This window comes from Podarcis tiliguerta, assembly GCF_965153285.1.
Source record: "Podarcis tiliguerta genome assembly, chromosome: 8".
In the NCBI taxonomy this organism is placed as follows: domain Eukaryota; kingdom Metazoa; phylum Chordata; class Lepidosauria; order Squamata; family Lacertidae; genus Podarcis; species Podarcis tiliguerta.
Window position 1 is genome coordinate 20,572,353 of NC_139541.1, and position 24,760 is coordinate 20,597,112.

The 24,760-nt window shown below is 47.4% G+C and overlaps 1 protein-coding gene across 4 annotated transcripts in view; it reads right to left on the minus strand.

The window, feature by feature from the left end:
- Window positions 1-16,145, minus strand: part of MMEL1 (membrane metalloendopeptidase like 1) — a 40,332-nt gene extending 24,187 nt beyond the window's left edge. The window contains exons 1-4 of one of the 4 annotated variants that reach the window (XM_083452128.1): window positions 15,950-16,145; window positions 9,723-9,886; window positions 3,148-3,207; window positions 1,240-1,401 (exon numbers count right to left, since the gene is read on the minus strand). In XM_083452128.1, coding sequence (XP_083308254.1) covers window positions 1,240-1,401; window positions 3,148-3,207; window positions 9,723-9,876 — 376 coding nt within the window. In that variant the 5' untranslated portion in view covers window positions 9,877-9,886; window positions 15,950-16,145. Of the gene's footprint in view, window positions 1-1,239; window positions 1,402-3,147; window positions 3,208-9,722; window positions 9,887-10,058; window positions 10,554-10,926; window positions 11,065-15,949 lie in introns of those variants that run through there. The other 3 variants (XM_083452129.1, XM_083452127.1, XM_083452126.1) reach the window with 3 other exon arrangements.
- Between the last annotated feature and the right edge of the window lie 8,615 nt (window positions 16,146-24,760).

Below are 24,760 nucleotides of genomic sequence, written 5' to 3' on the forward strand. Positions count from 1 at the left end.
ATAATAATAATAATGTGTCACTGGGGTGGGGATCAGGATTTTAGAGATGCTTAGGTGGGGCATGGCCAAAGAAAGGTTGGGAACCACTGGATTAGAAGGACGTTTGGTCTGATCCAGCAAGTTCTTCTTATGCTCTTAATGCTGGAAACCGGGATTTGCTAACCTGTTGGCTGAAATCACTGAGAATTGTGCCTATTCTTCCTGGCTGAAATCACCAGTTGCTGGGTTCTTGCTTGCACTTTCTATGGGCTGAAGTTGCAGGGACCAAAACAAGCTATACTGGAAGCTGTTTACAGCCACCTGTTGGTTGAAATACAACTTAATAGTGAGCAAGGCACTCAAGTTCTCTACCGCCATCTGCCGGAGCATTTTCTGTTGTGACGCTCTCCAAGGTTTTGCATCTTTGTGCAACTTGCAGAGGACACCACCTCCCTGACTGTATTGTTGAATTAACCATGCGTAATGCCAAAGAACAGAGACTTTCCCTTGGCACATTCAGACCTTGGATGGAGGCAGTGGCGTAGCATGGGGGGTGCAGGGGGGCTGGCCGCACCGGGTGCGACATCTGGGGGGGGGGGCATGCTCGCACTCACAGCTCTCTGCCCCTACCTGGCTCACTCAGGGTTAGGGGGCGCAAATTACTTGCCTTGCCCCAGGTGCTGACAACCCACTCTATGCCACTGGATGGAGGTGGCTAACAATCTAACTGGTATTTTATTTTGGGGGGAGGTATTTAGAACGTCATAATCTGTGGACTACGCAGAATTGGACAAGAAGACAGGAAGGATTCGAAACCTGCAGGACCAGAGATTCACAGAAGATTGGAAGAAATATACGAACTATTTGAGGAGCAACTGTAATCAACAAATTATGCTGGCAGGACTACAAGAAGTTTTGTAAGGAGGAATATATGAAACATTACAAAGAAGAGAAAGAAGAGAGATATTAGTTATGATATTTAAATGTAATAGTGGAAGTAAGAAATGTAAATTAAGTGAAAAAGATTGGGAAATTTTCAGATGTGATTGATGGAAGTAAAAAAATTGTATAGGATATAAAAGTATGTTTAATAAGTGTTGCAAATGATATGTTTTTTAAAAAACTTCACACACACACACACATAAACACGAACATCATAATCTGAGTCCATGAACTGCAGCATGCTTAGCTTGTGCACAGATCTATCACTGAGTGGGGAAGTAGGCATGTAATGGGAAAGTACAGAAAAGAGACCCTCACCTTTGAGAATAATCTCCAGTTCATCCCTCAGTGTGTCAAAGATGTTGTATCTGGAACTGGTCTCTGGGATGACATGACGACTGAGCCAGCCCCCACAGGCATACTGGTAAAAATTCTGGCAAGGTTCTGCCGTGGGGTCCATGTTCTGAATTATTCTGGCAGCTGCATGTCATGAAAACATAAAAGTGCCCATTATTGGGGAAACAGAATGCTTACAAGTACTCTTGTGGTGTCCAATAATTGAGCCCGTTCCCAGCTGTTGTGTGCCAGTTTGTACCTAGAGGCAGAACATCCCCCTAGAGCAGTGATGGCCAGACTTGGCCCATCAGCTGTTTTGGGACTACAACTCCCATCATCCCTAGCTAACAGGACCAGTGGTCAGGGGTGATGGAAAATGTAGTTTCCAAACAGCTGGAGGGCCAAGTTTGGCCATCACTGCCCTAGAGCTTGAATTTCCCCTAGAGCTTTTTTTGTGTTTGTGGTTTGTTGATTTTAAAATTAAGGATGCATGTGGGCTGACAAAGTGAAGAGCAATTCTTCTCAACATTTGCGAATATGTTATAGCTAAGTAAAAGTCTGGCATAGATCGAAGAAGAGCAGCTGATGGGAAGTAAAGAAGAAAATAGAAAAAAATTAAGGCTAAAAGGCCAAAATATTTTGAAATGAAATTTGGAAATGTATGTAATATTGAGCAGCAATTAAGGGTGGGAAGTGAAACATCAAGGGAGCGGGATGGGAAGTCAACTTTTAAATTTGTATTAAATTGGAATTAATTTGATGTTAATTCATTAAAAAAATGAAAAGCAATAAAAATTAACTGGCAAAAAAGAAAGAAGAAGAAGAAGAAAGAATTCACCTAGAGCTGGAATTGTTCTGGCAGACAACACTACACGCTTGGTAACTGTTTGCAACCCCCCCCCCCCCAAATAATGCTTGTAATTAAATAGCTCCCAAGCCCCTGGAACTGGAACTGTAAACAAAATGGCAACCAGTTTGTTTTAGAAGATGGGATATAGAGGAGTGTGTCTAGAACCAAGCCTACTGTATAAACATAACATTAGTTGCTTTACATTAGTGGTTCTTCCCAGTTTTGCCTCTGGCCCTACCCACCGTTAGCACGTGGCCCCCTGAAGGTTGTCCAGAAGGTCATGTGGCCCTCAGACTGAAAAAGTCCACCACTCCTATTGCATCTGATAAACATCAAAATGAGGACAGAGCCAAAATTTATTCAGAAGAATATTCTGATTAAGTTACCTGATCATTTGCCATTTCTGGGCTACCCCTAAGCCCTGGTTATGGGGAATATTTTTGGCCCAGGGGGACAGATCATTCTCTCTCCCACCACCACGGCACAACTTTGACAAGTGGGTGGAGCCAGCCTTGTTGGCATCTGTCTGTTTTGAGATACAATAAAGTGCACCTCTGGGGGTGAAGTCAGACGGCTGCATTAGCAGCACCAATGTAACCTCCCCAGGGCACAAACCTTGGCAGTTTGTAAGGAGGTCTTGGGCTGCCCAGATGACAAGACCCCACCCCTCTCGGTCTTGTCAATGTGGTCCAAAGGAAACCAAAGCAATACTTTTGGCACCAGCTTGGCTGCAGGAGTTGCCAGAAGGAGGCGTACAAGGTACCATCCAACTGTCTTAGGGATTGCAAGCGGGGCCAACAATCATTTGAGATGTTGACAGCTAGTGGCTCAAAAGTGGGAGGTACTGTCAAAGTTGGTTGGTGGGTGGAGTTGGGAGACACATTCCCTGCCGAGAACACAATAGTGGAGCGCTACCCTTAGCTGATAAGTGGAGGGTTCAATCCTGCTGACTTCATTGGTCTGCTATGCCAGCACATTCCCTGTAGTGGACCTCAGCCGAAAAAAAAAAAGAATGGTTCAGGAAATAATATCATTTTTACCTGCTGTTACACACCCATGGGTGGTACATACGTTCTGTGGACTGGCACCATTCTGTAAATCTGTGGATATAAGAAAAGCACATAAAACACAGACCATTCACAAAGATTGTACAAAAAACTCCCACATGCCAACAAACCTACCTGAAATTTCCAGCAACTCGTATTCAGAGACATACTGCCTTCTGACAGTGGAGGCAGGACATAGCCATTGTGACTAGCTACCATTGACAGAAATCCCTGGAAGAAGAGGCTAGTTCTCCAGGTTAGTGGTCATCACTACATCCCATGGGATCGAATATGTGCTGCATGAAGAAATATTTTCTTTCGTCCTGAATCTTTGAACATTCAGCTTCATTGCATGGCCCTGAGTTCTAGTGTTATGAGAGAGAAAAACTATCCTCTGTCCACCTGCTCAACGCCATACATAATTCTATACACCTCTATCATGTCTCCTGTTCTACATGAGAAGAGCCCTTCTGGATCAGGCACACCACTCTGCTCTCACAGTGTCCAACCAGTTGCCCATGATGGGAAGCCCACAAGCAGGACTTGAGCACAACAGCATTCTCCCCACTTGTGATTCCCAGCAACTGCTCTTCAGAATTCCACCAAAAGGTTATTGACATCTCCGTATATTATTCTGGCATTGTGTCAATGGTGTATTCCAGGAGCTTCATCACTGATGGCTCCAGGGTTTGGACAGGACATTGTCAGCAGGACCGCTTAACCTAGTAAGGATGAATAGATATTCAGCCTTTAGGTTCAGAGGCAGTGTGCTCATGATATTGCCAATGGACCAAGATGTTCAGAGTCCTATTCAACTCTACTCTTTGTTCTTTTGTGGGTGCCCTTCCAGGTGCCACATATAGCTGCAGGGTGAGGCCAGATCAGGGTGCCAGCTTGAATAAAACATTGGGGAGGGGCAGGTAAGTGCTGCATAATCGATCACGAGATGCACACACACACCATTTGAATGGCAATGCCCATCAACTTTGGGGGTAGCAGCCTCCTCAAATATTTTATGGGGGGGGGGGCAAAGGGACTTCAGTCCCTAGGAGTTGGCGCCTATGGGCAAAGGATGTGACTCTTACCTATGTGGAGTAAGACACCCACCCCTACCCCCCAATCTCTCCATCTTCCTTGCAGGTAACCACGAGGCATCATCACAGATTCAGGGCACATTCCAACCATGAAAAAGCACCAAAGGATGAAGTTGCCTCTGAGAGGGAATGAAGTCTGAGGAAATGCCCTGCAGTTCAAATAGAGGAGTTGGAGGGCAGCATTTGGGCCACAGGTCTGAGGTTCCCCTCCTTTAGAGCTAAGTTTTCAGGCATCTTTGTATCTTCAGACTCAGACCTTGAGAAATATGCGACACGCCTGGCCATCTTGCCTCCTGTCAAACCAGCTCAACCACATTCTTTCCCCAGCAAACATAACACAACTCCTTAGGATTCCCACCCTCCTGCTCTCCTCACCAAGAACTCCCACAATCCAATCCAGCTTGATGGGCATCTTTGGTTTCAGTAGCCCTTGTTTTTTTTATGTAGGTGTTAAAATCACCGAGACCCAGAACCAGTAGGATATTTTTATTTGCATCACCATGGGGAATGGATATAAATGTGTAAACTTTTTGCAGAGTGTTCCTGAACTTGGAGGATTTGGGTGACACCGATAACACAAACGCCAATGTGTGAAGTTTGTTTTTTCTTATAGTTAGAATATATATATATATTGAGTTGACTTGGAGAAGGCTCAGAAAAGGACCACCAAAACGATCAAAGGGATGGAGTGACTCTCCTATGAGAAAAGGCTGCAGCATTTGGTTTAGAACAGTGTTTCCCAAACTTGGCTCTCCAGCTGTTTCCGGACTACAGTTCCCATCATTCTTGACCACTGGGGGCGATGGGAGTTGTAGTCCAAAAAACAGTTGGAGAGTCAAGTTTGGGAAACGCTGGCTTAGAGAAAAGAGTAAAAAGTGACACGATAGAAGTTTATAAAATTATGCCTGGCATGGAGAAAGCGGATAGGGGAATGGTTTTCTCCCTCCCTCATCACACTAGAATGCATGGGCATCCAAGGAAGCTGAATGGGACAGATTAAAAGAAAGCACTTCTTCACACAGTTAAAGTATGGAACTCACTTCCCCAGGAGGCAGGGATGGCCACCAACTTGGATGGCTTTACAAGAAGATTAGACAAATTCGTGGAGGAGAGGGCTATCAATAGCTATTAGCCAGGATGGCTATGCTCTGCCTCCAGACTTGGAGGGCAATGCTTCCAAATACAGTGGTACCTCGGGTTACACACGCTTCAGGTTACATACGCTTCAGGTTACAGACTCCGCTAACCCAGAAATAGTGCTTCAGGTTAAGAACTTTGCTTCAGGATGAGAACAGAAATCGTGCTCCGGCGGCATGGCAGCAGCAGGAGGCCCCGTTAGCTAAAGTGATGCTTCAGGTTAAGAACAGTTTCAGGTTAAGAACAGACCTCCAGAACGAATTAAGTACTTAACCCGAGGTACCACTGTACCAGTTTCTGGAGCCACAGAAGAGGAGAGGGCTTCTGTGCTTGAATCCTGCTTGCAGGTTTCCAATGGGCATGTGATTCGGCACTGTGAGAACAGGATGCTGGGCTAGATAGGTCATTTGCCTGACCCAGCCGGGCTCTTCTGTGAGTGTGTCTATGTGTGTGTGTGTGGGGGGGAGGCTACTATTTTTACTGAATCTGTCAAAGGCGCTCCCCTTCTCAGAGCCTATTTCACAGTGATTTATCCTGACCTAACCCTCCTGACAGGGACGCGGGTGGTGCTGTGGGTAAAAGCCTCAGCGCCTAGGGCTTGCTGATCGAAAGGTCGGCGGTTCGAATCCCCGCGGCGGGGTGAACTCCCGTTGTTCGGTCCCAGCGCCTGCCAACCTAGCTGTTCGAAAGCACTCCGGGGTGCAAGTAGATAAATAGGGACCGCTTACTAGCGGGAAGGTAAACGGCGTTTCTGTGTGTGGCTTTGACTCGCCAGAGCAGCGATGTCACGCTGGTCACGTGACCCGGAAGTGTCTTCGGACAGTGCTGGCCCCCGGCCTCTTAAGTGAGATGGGCGCACAACCCTAGAGTCTGTCAAGACTGGCCCGTACGGGCAGGGGTACCTTTACCTTTAACCCTCCTGACACCCCACATACCTTTCTAAGACAATTACAAAGCCAAGATTTATTTGACATAAGAGGCGGCAATGGCCACCTACTTGGAAGGCTGTAAAAACATAGGTGCTATCTCGCGCTGAAGATTGTGGGCTCCTGCAATGAAGGGCTTCAGCTTTGCCCATTGACTTTCCGGGGGCCCAGCCCACAAATACATTATTGTGGGTGCTGAAACACCCATAGCCGGGGTGGAGGAAGGGGGGTGCGGTGGATGCAGGCAGCTCCAGGCGTCACCACTGAGGGGGGTGACAAAATGCTGGGCGGCACTCACTGCAGGGCCTCCTGGGAGAGACAGGCAGCTCCACGCTGCCCAAACGGTCTGCCTGTCGCCTCCCCCCCAGATGTAGGGCGGCTGAGTGGGAGGAGGCAGGCAGACTCCGGAGGCCCCATAGTGCGCCCAGCCCTTATGGGTGGCTCGCCCTGTCCCTGGGCGCCCCGCCCCAGGTGCCTGAGTGGCTTCCTCTGCCACCGCCCATAGCCCCCTGAAGTTGGCTCCAGCGGCTATAAAAGAGGATTGGACAAATTCCTGGAAGGAAAGCCCATGGCGGCTGTGCTCTGCCTCCACTATCATAGGCCATATGGCTGTGAATAACCATTGCTGCGAATCACTGGACAGAGGGTTGTTGCTCTCAGGACCTGCTTGCAGGAATCTAGCTGCAGTGGCATAGCATGGGGGCCGAGGGGTAGTGGTTGTCAGGAGCTTGTCCTACACTTGAGTAGGACCCTGGCAGAGACACATGCCCGACTGGCATGTTCTCTCCCTCCTGGTCGATTGTTTGGGAGCTTCAAAAGCTTTCTTCAGCCCGAACATCACAACGACTGATGCCAACAGACACCAGCACACTTCGGGATCCACAGAGTCTTTGCAGCTTAACAGACCTCAGCAACTCAGCATTTTGGCTAATCTACTTTATTTACGTATAAACACACACAGAGCACTGCAACATGTCTCCCTCTCTCTCTAGCATCAGACAGCAAAGAGAAAGAACAAAGGACAATAGTCCCACTTCACGGAACACAGTAACACAAACATCCTGTCTCCGTCACTTCCCATTCTGTGGAGTCAAAACATACACTGTCATGTGATAGACAACAACCCCATGACTGCAATCACGGAGCAGGAATTCTAACAGTGGCCCCGGGCCCCAAAATTCTGAGAGGGGCACAACCAGGCGCCCCCACAACAGGTTCCCTCACTGAGGCCATATGGGTGAGCTCCTGCTGCCTTCCGCAACCATGGGGAGGCAAGCCGCACCCAAGCTGAGCTTTTGGGGCTGGGGTGCGCACCTCCACCCCAGCCGCCCAGCCCACTGTGGGGGGCAACACTGGCTCTGCCCTGGGCACTGGCAACCTATGCTACATCACTGTCTGGTTGGCCACTGTGAGAACAGGATGCTGGAGCAAATGGGCCTTTTCCCTGATTCCAGCAGGGCTTTTCTTACACCCCATGACCAGCTCTTCTTTGCACCCTTCCCGAGTGTTTCGATCTGGCTGGAATATTTCCTTGGACCTACTTCTCTCTCCCCGCAACCTCAGAATGCACATGACAGCAATGTCTCACATTGAACGTAACTGACATGCAGAAAAGAATCTACGAACTGAAAACAGAGACGTTTATGTGCCTTCCTGGTAGTGGCACCCGCCTTGTGGAACGCCCTCCCATCTGATGTCAAAGAAATAAACAACTATCTCATGTTTAGAAGACATTTGAAGGCAGCCCTGTTTAGGGAAGTTTTTAATGACTGATGTTTTAATGTATTTTTAATTTTTTGTTGGAAGCTGCTCAGGGTGGCTGGGGAAACCCAGACAGATGGGTGGGGCATTAATATTAAATTATTATTATTATTATTATTATTATTATTATTATTAATTATTTTATTACCGATGAAAATCTTTTAATAAAAACAGTTTAAAAAAAAAACGTCTGATAATGCCCCATGTTTGCCTGGTTGGGGGATAAGGCTGTTTGTGTGTGTTCAGAAACTCACCTGCCATACAAAGGCATTCATTTCTCTGCTTACTTTTGCCTCTTGCCCTGCCTACCATTGGCATGTACCTCTCCTGAATGCTGCCCAGAAGAGAATGTGTCCCCTGTGGGCTTCTTAGGGACTACTTCTAAAGATTCTTAGCCTAAAAATGAGATATCAATGAAATACAATCCTTTCCTCTTCCCTAAATCTACAGCTGGTTCTGCTGAACGATTGATTTCTAGTTCTAGTTTTATGAACCTGGGGACAAAATATTCAGGCAACACTTCAGTGGTGAGAAAGCCAATGAGGAGGAAATCAGTGCTGCCATCAGAATCTTAAAAAAAACAAAAGAGGCTTTTTAAGGCAGAATAAATACAGCATGCCGCTCTCCCCCTCCTTCCCAGTTCTGTGTGGGAGTTCTTTTAAAACTCACTCTTCTAGTGACAGACTGCATTTGGGCTTCTGCAGAAGGTACAAAATTATGCAGTTCTTACAAGCTTACTGCATCTCCTGCTCTAGCATGATAAGCATAGCAGATCCCAAATTGTCTACATCTAAATAAGCCCCTCTCCTCATTCTGCCTAAAATCCACACTGCACAAGGAGTCGTCGTTTTCTCCACTGCACACTGTCTCAAGGAGACGGATGCAAACACACATTCTTATGTCCACCAGCCCAATGTTGAGAATCTGGGCTCTTGTTAACTCAACCAAGCTTTTCAATATTGTTAGCTGAGGTTAATATTTCAATTTCCCCCCTCTATTTCATTTATACAGCTTTTCTCTCTCTTAAATTTTCTCTCTCCACTAAAATTGGCTCTCTCTCTCTCTCTCTCTCTGTGTGTGTGTGTGTGTGTGTGTGTGTGCGCACACACACACACACACACACACACTGACACACACACAAACACACTGTATATTCTCATTTGCTCAAATCCCAGAGTTTCCCAGTTAGTAGACTCTGTGGAGCAGCGAGTATTTAAATATTGGTGTTCTGTGTCGAAACTCAACAATTAATCTGCTATATTATGCTGGGCAATGGCAGCTATCTTTTTTGCCTGGGATCTGGGATTACTATTCACCCCTTGTAAGGTATGCTAGAGAATGCCAGTGATTATACAGGGACTCCTTTTTTGATTTTCATTCTTGTCAAGTTGAGATTTACCTTGAAAACTGCAGATAGGATTGTGGTGAGCTTATTCATATTTACACACACACACACACACACACACACACACACACACCCCACACACACATTAGGAGAAGAGATCTCACAAATTATCCCCCCAATCCTCCTCCCCCAAGCAATGGTAACAAATTCTTTCCTATATAGTTTTTTTTTAGCACTGTATACAATTTACCCAAATATGCAGTTAAGGAGAGAAGGAAACCACATAAGTAACAGTTGTTCTCTTACCTCTGCTTTTCGAGTAGAGGATTACTAAGGAAACCACAGCACAGCTCATGAGGACTAGGAGAACAGACAAGCTGAGAGCAACCAAGCTCCAGGACTTCTGCCCAGATCTGGTTGCTTTCTCCACAATATCCATTTGGCTTTCTGATTTCCCCATTATGGTCACTCTATGGAAGAAGGGCACAAAATGATTAACCACATGTCCCTCTGACGTTCTAAAGGGATGGATACACACCAGAAGAACAGAAGATGGGAGAACGGAGAGAACAATGGTGCAAAAGCAGAAAACAGAGAAAGAAAGTGAGCTTTTTTTTTAAAAAAAAAGACCAGAATAATTACATGTATTTATCCATTTGCTTATCCACAGATTTCCCAACCTCATTCTCCATCTCCAGTTCCTGCAGAACGAGCTTTGATCAGCAGGGATGTCTTGGTGATCTTGCTTACATCCAAACAGAGACCTCTTTGGTACTTTGGAAGGAGAACCTCCTTGAGCCCACCAAAAGGGGTGGACTCAAAGACACCCCCACTTCTCCGCTGACACTTCTTGGGATCTTCTCACCACAAGGAGGAGGGAGGAAAAAAACCACAACCTCAGATAGTCCCATCAACTTTGGCTAAAATGCTGTGATTCCAAACCAAGTCCCAGAAACACGCCTGTGCTTGGTTTCTCCCTAGCAGAAAACAGAGCAGCTTGGAAACCTGTCCAGGCTATGGATGAGCAGTCTGGCTGCTGGGGTGCTGGAGCTGGTGAGCTTAAGTCCCTCTGCCTTCTCAAGTCCATGCCAAAAACTTCTCAGCTCAGCCCTGCTGCTGCTTTCTTCCAGCAAATGAGCCGGAGGAGGAGGAGAGCGAGAAGAGAAGGGAGGAGGAGGCTTGCCTTTTTGCAACCACACAGCTCATAAACAGCCAGCAGCAGAAGATAAGATTCTACCTAGCCCTCTCTCGCTAGCTAATGGATGCACTTTTGCTCCTCTCCAGGTGATCAGACTGTTCTGTCAATCAGACAGCTGATGGCAGGAGTGTGCTACAATGCTACAGAGACCTGGGGGCTGGGGAGCAAGCTAGCAAGCGGAGGAACATCGTTTCCCTTGGTCTTTTCAGCTGCAAAAGGAGAGAGCAGCAGCAAATGCTCCTTGGATTGAAAAACACCACCACCACAAAAAAATTCCTCTATCTTCCCTTCCCTTTCAAGTGCTGAAATTACCAGCCATGTTTATTCCTCCTCCCTTGGAACACCATTCTAGGAGGGATGCTCAGGACTTGTGTGGGCAGCAGTGAGGAACTGGCTGCAATGGCATTTGGAATGGAGGATAAGAGCAGGGATGGGGGAACCTCACACCTGGTGGCCATGAGGCCAGCGGTGGAGGAAGCTGCTTGGGGCAGGGCGAGCCGCCAATAGGGGTGGGGTGCACTGCGGGGCCTCCTGAGTCTGCCTGCCTCCTCCCACTCAGCTGCCCTAGAGCTGGGTGGAGGCAACGGGCAGACAGTTTGGGCAGCGCAGAGCCTGCGTGCGCCCAAGCTACCGCGTCTCTCCCAGGAGAGACGTGTGACTGCAGTCCCTGTGGTGAGTGCTGCCCAGCATTTTGTCACCCCCCTCAGTGTTGACACATGGGGTGGCCCACACCCACTACACCCCCTTCCTCCGCCCCTGCACTAGGCCTTTCTGTCTAGCCCTTGGGACTCTCTGCAGTCCATGCCCCTCACTGGCCCTGATTCACACCCTCCTTGGCTGGCTGGGATGTGTCCCTGAACTCTGATCTTCATGAAGGATAGAGATGGGTGTGGGAGTGTGTGTATTAGCGTACTGTAAAAGGTAAAGGAAAAGGACCCCTGACAGTTAAGTCCAGCCACGAACGACTCTGGGATTGCAGTGCTCATCTCACTTTACTGGCTGAGGGAATCAACGTTTGCCCGCAGACAGTTTTTCCAGGTCATGTGGCGAGCATGACTAAGCCACTTCTGGCAAAACCAGAGCAGTGCGTGGAAAAGCCGTTCCCTTCCCGCCGGAGCAGTACCTATTTATCTACTTGCATTTTGATGTGCTTTTGAACTGCTAGGTTGGCAGGAGCTGGGACCGAGCAATGGGAGCTCACCCCGTCGTGGGGATTCAAACTGCAGACCTTCTGACTGGCAAACCTTAGGCTCAGTGGTTTAGACCACAACACCACCCGCGTCCCTCTAGCGTACTGTACGAGAGGTAATATTTACATTCCTTGCTTTGCCCACCTTTGCCCCACCCACAACTGGTATGTGGCTGCAGGAAGTTTTCTCTAAGTTTTCTCTAGCTAGCATGGTGTGGTGGTTAACAGCAGTGGACTCATAATCTGGCAAACTGGGTTCGTGTCTCCGCTCCTCCACATGCAGCTGCTGGGTGACCTTGGGCTAGTCACACTTCTCTGAAATCTCTCAGCTTCACTCACCTCACAGAGTGTTTGTTGTGGGAGAGGAAGGGAAAGGAGATTGTTAGCCACTTTGAGACTTCTTAAGGGAGTGAAAGAAGGGATATCAAGTCCAAACTCCTCCTCCTCTTAGGTAATATGTGGCCCTTGGGGGTTCCTGAATTAGAGTGAATTTCTGAGGGGATATTTACCTTTTGTGGGTTTCGTAGGAAGTAAACGGCCTTGGTCTAGTACATCTGAAGGAGCGTCTCTACCCCCATCGTTCTACCCGGACATTGAGGTCCAGCACCGAAGGCCTTCTGGCGATTCCCTCACTGTGAGAAGCTAAGTTACAGGGAACCAGGCAGAGGGCCTTTTCGGTAGTGGCACCCACGCTGTTGAACGCCCTCCCACCAGATGTCAAAGAGAACAACTACCAGATTTTTAGAAGACATCTGAAGGCAGCCCTGTTTAGGGAAGCTTTTAATTTTTAATGCATTAGTGTATTTCAATACATCGTTGGAAGCTGCCCAGAGTGGCTGGGGAAGCCCAGCCAGATGGGCGGGGTATAAATAATAAATTATTATTACTATTATTATTGGCAAGCACACTGGTGACTCCTGCTCTTATAGGTGTCAGGAGGCTCCCAGAATATTTGCTCACAAATACTCAGGGTGATGATAAGGGCACCCAGTGAAGCAGCAGAAAAGGGACCTCAGGGCAGCGGTGCCAGCTGAGACTAGGCCTGTCTGTCTACCACAAGTATTCCCTAGTATCCTGCCTCTGCCCTCATGAAGGCTATTAGTGGTTACTAGCCACAACACCTATGTCTCCCTCCACTGTCATATGGTATGGCTTTGAATCTCAGTTGCTGGGAATCATGTGAGAGAAGCATAATAGGCAACTGGTTGAGGGTTTCCAATAATGGGCACCTCATTGGTTATGATGAGAATATGTTGCTGGAGTAGATGGGCCTCTGGCCGGAAGCGCCTTATGTCCCCCCAGACCAACAGTCTTCAGAGAGCTCTGAGGAGAAGGAACAGTTCCTTCAAGCCAGTTCAAGTCTGTGGTGTTGAGATGCTCACCGTCCTTCCCCACTCCTGCACATGGTCTTCTTGACATCTGGCCAACATGAAAGAGGAAAACTGCCTCAGGTTCTCTTAAAGACATTTTCTTCTCTCCACCCTGATCATCAGACAAATGCTAACCACAGCACCAAATGTCCCCGGATCAATGTGACGGTTTTCACTACAACCTTCAGGAACAGGGGCCTAAGGCCAGTCTGCCTTTCAAACGGACCAAGATAAGCGTCAGCTATAAAGACAGTTCCGTCCCTCTCCAGGCTTCATGTGATGCCCTCAGACTCAGAAGATGTCCAGGACGTCACATTCTCACCAATTTTCTGGTGGGAACTTTTCTGCCTCAGATTAATGGGGAGTCCACATGACTTGGGAGCAAATGCAGTTTACTGCCACAGATATTTCATTCGGAGGAACACTTGGAAATGGAAAAATGGTTTGCAGATGAAGACTCAAGGGTTTCAGGGGAGCAAATTTGCTGTTGGTTGGAAATGGGTTCCCTAGAAATGCAGAGGAATGGATAAACACCTTTGTGAACAAATGGAATGGGCTCCTCAACTGGCATGAGGAGCCTGAAGCCTGAGGGCAAAATGCAGTTTGCTAGGCCTCGCTATTCAGCTCTTTGAACTCTCCACAGGCTCACATCCCTCACTAGCCCTACTACTGCATACACTCCTTGAGTTATTTTGCCTGGTTAGAATGTGTCCTTCAACTTTGTCAGAAGCCGAGGGACCAGCCAACATTGTTCCCTGAACCCCTGGCCTACCTGGCGGCAAGTCCATTTGTCAAGTCCCCAGTCCAGGGTCAATCCACGTGTCCAAAGTGAAGCAAAGCCGCACATCCAAGTTGAGGCACCATCAACATGGTCAGTTGAGAAAACAGCACCTCAGCTCTGCTGCCCTTTTATATTTTGTATGCTTATTGCAGCATCTGGGCTTGATGAGGCACGCGACCCTCACCTGTCCCCAGCACACTCCATCTGAGGCACCACATACTACCTCCCAGAGCTAGCGAGCCCCACCTGGCCAGCTAGAGAGCTGGGCTGTGGGCCCTTGCCTGCCTCAGCCTACTGGAGCACTCCTCCCACTGCTCCCTACTCCTCAGAGACTGCTGTATTCATGGAGACAGGTGCCCCTCTGACTCCGGTGATGGGTCCTGCTGCTCTGGTTCCTATGCACTGACCCCCATCCTCTTGTCATCCTCCATCACCCCATGAGTACTTCCCACACCAACCTCTCCTTCCCCTTTCCCAGCTTGACCTGGTGTGTCCCTGTCCCAGCTACACCCCTCACTGGGATCCTCTTCCTCCTCTCCATTGCCCTGCCAGTTCATGACACATTGACAAATTCATTCTTCCTTGTAAGTGGGGCCTGGAGTGCTCCAGTTCAGACTTCCAGTCAGCCATGGTCTTTCCCTAGGTCACCCCATTCTGTACCCTGTCACTCTTGTTTTCTGTCCTCTTCACCCACAAAAACAGGCAGCCAGCCTTCTGTGTCTTAATAGGTAAAGGTAAAGGGACCCCTGATCATTAGGTCCAGTCGTGGCTGACTCTGGGGTTGCAGCGCTCATCTCGCTTTATTGGTCGAGGGAGCTGGCGTACAGCTTCCGGGTCATGTGGCCAGCATGACTAAGCCGCTTCTGGTGAACCAGAGCAGCGCATGGAAACGCCGTTTACCTTCCTGCCAGAGCGGTATCTATTTATCTACTTGCACTTTGACGTGCTTTCAGACTGCTAGGTTGGCAGGAGCAGGGACCGAACAATGGGAGCTCACCCCATCACGGGAATTCGAACTGCCGACTTTCTGATTGGCAAGTCCTAGGCTCTGTGGTTTAACCCACAGCGCCTTAATAGTGTGTTCAGCTTCAATTGATTGATTTTCGGGGACCTTGCCTTTTTAGGTCCCCCGCCCTCAGATAGATAGATCTGTAGATTTACTTCTGCAGACTTCAGTTTTTCTCTAAGCCTGTAGATATCTCCCTCTTGTGTGTGATGCATAAGGAGTCACACTCAAGGCTCCCAGCCTGTATATCAGATAGGGATATGCAATCCTCAAAGGTAAAATTTTCCAATGAAGCAGAAAGAAAGAAAGAAAGAAAGAAAGAAAGAAAGAAAGAAAGAAAGACCTCAAAAGGTTTTTAAGAACACAGTGCAGAATTTAACATGGCACTAAGTGGATAGATGTGCAGGGAATTGAGGACCACTTGTGCAATGGGACTTCCTCCCACTCTCCTTCCTCTCCATGGCCTCCTAAGACTGTTCTGGATTTTGCTCCAACACTCCAGAATGGATTTAGAGGGCTGCAGGAAGAGGGGAAGGGTGGAGAGTTTAGTTTCAGAAGCAGCCCTCCTTCTACACAGGCAAAAACCTAGTGGAATCCTGCCAAACGTGTTGTATACAGTCCTAGTCCTTCTCAGAGTACACCCAGTGAAATTAATGGCCATGACTAATTTATGTCCACTTATTTCAGTGGGGTTACTCTCAGTAGGACGTAACTGGATGCAGCCCATTGGGGAAAAAACCCTGCATCTACTTGAGCATCACGTCTTCACAGTGGCTAATCAGATGTCCCTGTTGGAAGTTCTGAAGCAGAACATGGGCGAAACCGCAATCACAATCCCCACTTGTGATTCCCAGCAACTGACATTCAGGAGCAGACTGCATGATTTTTTCAAAGCTCTCTTCTCAGCTTTCCAAATTCTAGGTGGCCAGCTGTCCATGCGCAAGGATTCATGCAAGCACAAACATATTTAAAATGTGGAGCATTCTTACCTGCTTTCCTTTTCTTTTCAGGAACGATAATGAGCAACATAACTGGGATATTGGTTTGCTCCTAATGTCCTCTGGTAGGAAGTGTATTTATTTTGTAGATTTGCCCATTGGGTGTCGAAAGCATGCATGCAGGCTACATCGGGCTTGTGGTGTTCTTCCACGTCTGATCACAGGTGCCCTGGGATGTCCAGAGAATGAAAGTCCACTGCAAAGAGATGGAATAAAAAGCTGACTGCTTCCCACCACAGGCCACCCAATCAGATGTAGTGGGTGTGGCCATTTGCATTGCTAGCACAATTCCTCAGCAGGTTTGTTTATTTATTCAGTACAAAAAGAACCAAAGTGTTATTTAAATTAGGTAACATTTCCCTGGCACTCTCTTGACTTCTCTTGCCTTTCTTACAGGAAAGCGGTACATGGATGTTTCCTGGCCAACCTAAACACTAACCTGACCATCTACGCCTCAAATGTTTCCATATGAAGACCACCCCATAGAATAGCTCAGTGTCAGAGAATCTGCTTTGCATGCAAAGAGTTCCAGGTTCAATCCCCAGCATCTGCAGGTTGGTCTGGGAGAGACTCCTTGTCTGAAACTCTGGGGAGCTGCTGTCAGTAGACAATACTGAGCTACATGGACCAATGATCTGGATCAACATAAGACAGCTTCCTATGTCTTCAGGGAAGAACTATAGCGTAGCTGGTTTTCATGTGGGAAGGCCCAAGTTCAATCCCCATCATTCCAGATAGCACCACTGCTGGTCAGTGAGTTTGATAGGCCATTTGTCTGACTTGGTATAAGGTAGCTTCTGATTATGAAGATCAGCAGGGTTTACAACAAAATGGCTATTCCACCACCCATTAGAATCCCTGGCATGTAGGACTTCAGATGTAGAAGAAGAAGAAGAGTTTGGATTTCATATCCCGCTTTATCACTACCCTAAGGAGTCTCAAGGCGGCTAACAATCTCCTTTTCCCTTCCTCCCCCACAACAGACACACAGTGAGGTGAGTGAGGCTGAGAGACTTCAGAGAAGTGTGACTAGCCCAAGGTCACCCAGGAGCTGCATGTGGAGGAGCAGAGACGCGAACCCGGTTCACCAGATTATGAGTCTACCGCTCCTAACCACTACATCACACTGGCTCTCATGGAGACTTGTATCCAGAAAGTGAATCAAGGCTTAATTTTGAAGTGCAAGGGCTCATAGAAACATAGAATCGTAGAAATGGAAGGACCCAAAGGGTCATCTTGCCCAACCTCCGGCAATGCCCACAATGCCCAGAGCTACACCCCTAAGGAGAATCAAAAAATGGCTGCAATGGGGAGACCATGATGGACCACCAAAGGTCAAGCTTTCCTATCTGTTCTGCCCCACCCACCCCTAGCCTGGGGTCTTTATAAGGAAGAGCTACTGCATGGGAGGTGGTTTTTCCCAGGTATTTTTTAGGAGTCGTGGTTCTAGCATTTAGGTAGGTGAGTGGCTGACTGTATGTGTTTTAGGGAAGGGGGAGAAATTTGATTCAGAATGCATTGAAAGGCGAACCTTCCTAATCTGCACTTACTGAAACAATATATGAACTACAACACTGCTATCTTTTGAAAGCCACACTTCTCTGGATTTTGTAGTGTGGTTCTCCTGTCAAGTTATTATTACTATTATTATTAAGTTATGCGCATAGAAATGCATGTAATGGGGGCAGAAGTGTCCATATAAACTCACACATTGGTGAAAGTAACATTAAAAAATGCACCATCTAAGGGGAAATTGCTTTGCAATAATGTTAACATTGAGCAAAAATGCTGATGGGTTTTTAAGAGCACTAAACCTAATAAAAGTGATTCAGAAATGTGGAGACCCAAACTTCAGACAGGGGAAAAGGAGAAACTGAAATCGATTGATTTGCCTGTCCCCAATTTGGGTATTAGGTTCTGTTGTTGGGATTATTTTGCCTTACTGTATTTTATTGATTGAAACTTGTTTATTTGTTAGCCTTTGTGAGAAACAGGAGGATCATTTGGCAAAAAGGCAGTGCAGAAATTAAAAACAAGTGTAGGCAGCTGTGGGTTGGACATATAAAGAGATCGGCTGGATCTGGCCGGTGACCCATTTAGTCCAGCTTCCACTTTCTCCTCCATCCACTTCCAGAATGTGGTATTCAGGGACATACTCTCTTCAGCAATGGAGGTAGAACAAAGCCTTCAGGGTTGGTAGTTACTGATAGCTTTATCCTCCATCAGTGTTCTGACCCCCCTTTACAGCTACCCAAATTGGTGGCCATCACTGGCTCTTGTGCAAGCAAATTCCATAGTTTAACAATTCGCTTTGTGAAGAAGTACATTCTTTTGTATCTTTTGTACATTCTTTTGTATCTTTTGTATCTACTGAGTCTTCTGAGTTCTCATGTTATGAGAGAGGGAGAAGAACCTTTCTATATCCACAAATATTGCCTGATAAACTGCAAAGCTCATTGGTGGCCTAGGGTCAGCCACTGCCTGAACCTCACTAACTATGCTTGCAGTCCCGTCAAACACCATTCTGGAAGATTTTATTTTATTTTTGCATGCTGCTTCCCCCACCAACTGAGTTCAAAGTAGTTCGCAACCATGGCACATCATTAACAAATAAAAACACTTCCTGATTCAAAAGTAATGTAGCTTCAAAGCTCAATAAGTGAACCACAACAAAATAACATAGCAAAAACACAAGGTATCAGTCACAGAACCATAGAACTATTAGAGTCAGAAGGAAGCACAAGTGTCCTCTTGTCCACTGCTTGCCATGCAGGAATCACAGCTGAATAACCTCTGACAGATGGCCATTCAACCTCTGTCTACAAACCTCCAAAGAAGGAGAAAAAAACCTCCAGTTCTCCAGTCAGTCCCACTGATTTGGTATGCTGGTTAACCATGGAGCAAAAAACAGATAGTTGTCTCCAACTAAGTTCTACCAGAGTAAGCCCATTGAAATTAAATGCATTTAACTTAGTTATATCCATTCATATCAACGGGTCTACTCTGAGAAGAAGTAACACTGAATACAACCCATGGTTTGGGTACATGACCCAAACCCTGGTCCCTTGACTGATGGGAGCTGGAAGGTGACACTAAACCTCATGCTGGCCACACCATTTCAGCCTTCCAAGCAAGGCTGGGGAGCTGTCCAGCAGGAGGGGAGCTGTCCATAAGGTAACTAGACAGGGATCTTGCAAGCAGCAACTGAGAGTTCACATCTGGGGCATCTAATCCTCTAGCCCTCCAGATATTGGGCTTCAACTTCCATAATTGACTATGCTGGCTTGGGCTGGTAGGAACTGGAGTTAAATCCTTATTCAACTCCCTCCTTGCTATATACATTTTGGATGGGATTCCACTAGGTCTGTTTGCGAGCAGGTAAGTCTCAGTTTCCAGACTATCAGAGAGATTCCCAATGAGCACTGCACAAACCCATAGATGGGCATTTTAGCTTAGAGAATCACAGCATTGCCCCTCTTTCGCCGCTGGGGGGCAGCACACCAGCTGCATGCCTCCATAGTAACTGTTGCTTTATACTGCAGTTTGCCAGAAAAGGTTGATTAAGAGGAACTAAATTGGATTGCATTAGCAGGCATTTAGGTCAGTCTCAGGCAGTTGAGGAGGCGGTCAATTAAGATAACAATAATAATCATACTCCAAGTCCATTAAGGACCCAGGCTGTGTGCAACATTTGCAAAATGCTAATTACCCATTCCATCCTTGTGCTGAAATTGCCCAGGGAAAAAAAATCAATCACATTTCAGTGCAAGCATTTAGCACCTGTGAAGGCTGCAGAAGAGCATTTCTCAAGGAGTGGTCTGGAGCCCACCAGCGAACTTCTCTCAGGTTGGCTTTGCTGCTGCAGCCTGCCCTGTGCCTCCTCACTTGCAGGGTCTACCCCATAGCTATGTTTTTTGACCAATGCTAGCACCAGAAAGGGCACAAGAAGAGTCTGCTGGATTAGGTCCATGGCCCATCTAGTCCAACATCTTATCTCCACTGTGGACAACCGGATGCCCCAATTGGGAGCCCACAAAGCAGCGCATGAGCACAAGTGTGCACTCTATCTTCAAATTCCACAGCCACCATTTTGCCTCACTGCCACAACCTTTTACATAGCTCCTGTTGGTGGACATCAAGAGTTACATCTAATGCTAATTCTACTCAAAGCAGTAACATGTTAGCCATGTTAATGGACATGACTAACTTGAGTCCATTCATTTCAATGGGTCTATTTTGATTAGAACTTCATTGGATACAACCAGGGGTGTAGGAAGGGGGGCGGAGGGGGCAGGCCACCCCAGGTGCCACTCTGGGAGGGGTGATAAGATGGTCCCTGCCTCCCCCCAGCTGTAGAGCAGTCAAGGGCGCGCACAGTCCATATGGGAGCCACTCAAACGCTGTCCGTATGGGATGCCGCTCACATGGCAGTCTGTAAGGCCGCGATGCAAGCGGCAGCCCATATGGATGCCATGAAAGTGGCAGCCCGTGCAGACTGTGCATGTGTGGCAGTCCGTATGGAGTGCGCACACGTGGGATGCAGCACATGCACAGTCCATACGGGCTGCGCTGCCCCTGGTGCCGGAGAGGGTTCCTTTACCACTGGATACAACCCCATAATTTTAATAACACTTACCACTGAGCTATGGCCTTTTTCTAAGATCAAGGGTGGTGAACCACAGGCCTAGGGGACCAAATGTGGCCCTCCAAGCTTCTCCATCTGGTCTTTGGAGTTCTACCCAGGCCACACACCTCTTGGGTTCTGCTTTGTATCCTGAGTACTTTTGCCTGGTTGGAATGTGTTTTTGAACTCTGATAGTGGCCCTTGCTTACTGAATTATACGCTTATACCTGGCCTTTCCTCCAATGAGCTCTAGGTGCTCATCCATTTACATTTCCCACAATGTCCTAAATTGACACCACCCTGGGGCACCATGGAGAATTATTACAAGGAAGCATATCAAAACCCACTGACAAACGAGGGCATGCATCAGGATGTGCTTTGCTAAATACCCCCTCAAGCAGCCCTTGGTTATTGAATGTATTCTGGCTGGGGCTTCCTTTTATAACACAGGACAGAAGCTCCCACTGGCACAAAACACTGCCAACTCACCTTTTGGCTGGGTCAGGATTTAAGGAGCATCCTTTTATGATGCAATCACTGACCTCATGCAAGGCAAGTGGTCAGGCTGCCTGTATAGAGGGCAAAACTCTAATGTTGCTTCAGCAACTGAGCCTCATATAGGAGCAGCCATTCAGGTCTCAACTTCAAGCTTTGCCTTACGTGGCAGATGTCTCTTCGGTTAAAACAGCCCAACTCATTTCAATGAGGTGGGGCAGACTCTGATAATAACTTAAGAACCAGATCACCAGATCGCCCCACCCACCCTCTTTTCATGCTTTGCTCAGATATGACCTTGCTATGGACAATTGTCGGTCACCATTTTGTTGGGGCCGGGTAGGATTTTTTTCTACTTGGCAAATTGGCACTGGCCATTGGGTTTTTGCCAACCTAGTAACAATCATCACAACTTTTGTGAGGTTAGACATTGGGTAAGCCTTTGTTTTTGGGGTGTGGGTGGCGCTGTGGGTTAAACCACAGAGCCTAGGACTTGCCAATCAGAAGGTCGGCGGTTCGAATCCCTGTGACGGGGTGAGCTCCCGTTGCTCAGTCCCATCTCCTGTCAACCTACCTGTTCGAAAGCCCATCAAAGTGCAAATAGATAAATAGGTACCACTCTAGCAGGAAGGTAAATGGCGTTTCCGTGCGCTGCTCTGGTTCGCCAGAAGCGGCTTAGTCATGCTGGCCACATGACCCGGAAGCTGTACGCGGGCTCCCTCAGCCAATAAAGCGAGATGAGCGCCGCAACCCCAGAGTCGGTCACGACTGGACCTAATGGTCAGGGGTCCCTTTACCTTTACCTTTAAGCCTTTGTTTGGTTGGAGGGGAGGTTGTTGCCTTCACCTGCCCCTCCTCAGTACAGGTATCCTGTTAAAGGGATCCGGGGTGTGAATTCTGTCCAAAGCCTGGATGTGGGCCAGGGCCATGTCACAACTCCTACAAGGTCCGCTTGGGGTGCCCTTATTTGATGTAAGTTATAGGACACCCCCTATCAGGGGGTTTACTCTTAAGTGGACTCCTTGCAGACAGGCAGGAATCAAGATATAGCCAGCTTCACCCCAATGCCCATGCCAAACCGCTCACATCTGTAACCAATAAAGTTGTGGCCCATTTGAACCCACAAACCCAAATACTTCATGTCTCTGTGTTTTATTGTTATTCTGGGAACTTTGTAGACTTGAGTATAAGAGGGCTCTCCCCTCCAGCTTCCAGCAACTGGCATTCAGAAGTGATCTGCCTCTGACTGTGTGGACAAAGAATAGCCATCAGGGCTAATAGCCCCTTTCCTCCATGTATTTGCCTAATACTCTTTTAAAGCCATTCTAGGTTGGTGCGCCATCACTGCCACCCATAGGAGAGAGGTCCATAGTTCAACTATATGCTGTGTGAGGAAATATTTTCTTTAATCTGTCTTGAATTCTGCAACATTCAGCTTCATTTGTCTGTCCATACGTTCTAGTATTATGAAAGGTACAAAGTTTACTGTAGGCTTGTTTCTATGCTCACCCGTCCCCTGATCTCTAAACTCCATCCAGGCAACTAAGGGGCACGATCAGAGTTCAATGGTGCATTCCCAGCTAGGCAAAAAACAAACAAAAAAACACACTCAAGGAGGGTGTGAAGCAGGGCCAGTGAGGGGTGTGGGGAACCAATGAAGCTTGGGAGAATCCCAAGGGCCAGATTAGTGAGGCCCTGGGCCAGAGGTTCAGCCTGCATAGCTCAGCTGGTTAAAGTATGGTCGCAGGGAGGGCCGGATTTAGCTTTGATGGGGCCCTAAGCTACTGAAGGTAATGGGGCCCTTTATATGTTCAGCTGTCCTTTGTCAACAACAAATTGTCACTGTTTTTTGTGTTGAATATATGCTATACAGTGGTACCTCAGGTTAAGTACTTAATTCGTTCTGGAGGTCTGTTCTTAACCTGAAGCACCACTTTAGCTAATGGGGCCTCCTGCTGCTGCTGTGCCACCAGAGCACGATTTCTGTTCTCATCCTGAAGCAAAGTTCTTAACCCAAGAAACTATTTCTGGGTTAGCAGAGTCTGTAACCTGAAGCATATGTAACCTGAAGCGTATATAACCCGAGGTACCACTGTATGGTAATTTATGGACCTAATAGGTCTCTAAAGCCATTTGCACATGTTGCAATGCACCTAGTCCATGCAGAATGTAGGCACCCTATATATAGAAATGAGCAAACCAGTGATATCTTAGGGAACAAGCAAGCATTACTCACATCATAGGAGCTTATACAACACAAAACACTGTTGCTGTATGTAGGTTTTATTTTATTTGCTTTTTATCTTATATTTTGGAAATGTGCATACAGTTTTTTCCTTTAATTTTTTTGGGGGGGCCCCAGGAGAGTGGGGCCCTAAGCTATAGCTTGTTCAGCTTATATGTAAATCCGACACTGGCTGCAGGTTCAGTCCCCATATGAGACACCTGCATAGTCCTGCGTTGCAGGGGGCTGGACTAGATGGTTTTCAGGGTCCCTTTCAACTCTATAATTTCCCACTCCTGGGGCTCTGCTTGTTTCTTTGTGTGAGTGTGCATGCACATTTGTTTGGTAATCGTAGAACTTTAGAGTTGGAAGGGGCCCAAAGGTTCATTTGAGTTCAACCTTCTGCATTGCTGGAATCACAGCTAATGAGAGACAAAGCAAAGCAATGGTGGCGAACGTTACGAGAAAATTGTGCAAATTTCTTCTTCTTCTTCTAGTGCAATGAGAAAAAAGAAATGTCTCAGAAATCTCCTCAGTTGCTGGCATTTTAGAGGGTGGTTCTCTTTGCATGCAGAAGCTTTTCTGTAAGCTTAGGATGCAACGAGGGTCTCTTCCCTCTTTATGGTGCTCGTGGGCTGATGAGGTTTCTCTGGACCCCTGGGAGGTGAGCCTCCCGAAAACAACAAGCTCCTTTATTTGAGATGGCATTGACAAATGGCTTTGCGGGCCGGCAGGTTCTGATGCAGACCGGTTGAGTCAAAATGTGATTAAGGAACCATGTCTCCAAAGGCAGGGCTGGGATGCCAACGGTAATTTTGCATAGCACATTAAATTAATGAGGATGCCGGCTCCCCAGAACCTTGGCAAATTGGAAATTGCTCAAGGCTCAGACAATGCAAACGATAACGCAGCTTCCAATCTTGCCTGGGGCGATGGTAGTAAAACAAAATGGTTTTTAGATGAGCTGTCATTAAAACAGAAACATCTGCCTCCCGGCTTCAGAACGGTGTCCTTATATACTCCCAGGGAAATAGAAATCAAAAGGAAGGTATAGGTGGCTGTGGGGCAAGGCAAGAGCCCTGGACATCTTTGCCCTGCGAGGAAAAGGCTGAGTTTGGAAGTCATGTTTAGAGCTAAGTCTGGCAAGGCAAAATAGACACGGTGGTGGCTGGCACCCTTTGGGACTAGTGGGACAGAAGACAGAAAGCCAATGGGAAGTGGTACCAGAGTCAATGACAAGCAGAGTGTCACAGAGTACAGTGGTACCTCGGGTTACAGACGCTTCAGGTTACAGACTCCGCTAACCCAGAAATAGTAAAGGTAAAGGTAAAGGTAAAGGTACCCCTGCCCGTACGGGCCAGTCTTGACAGACTCTAGGGTTGTGCGCCCATCTCACTCAAGAGGCCGGGGGCCAGCGCTGTCCAGAAATAGTACCTTGGGTTAATAACTTTGCTTCAGG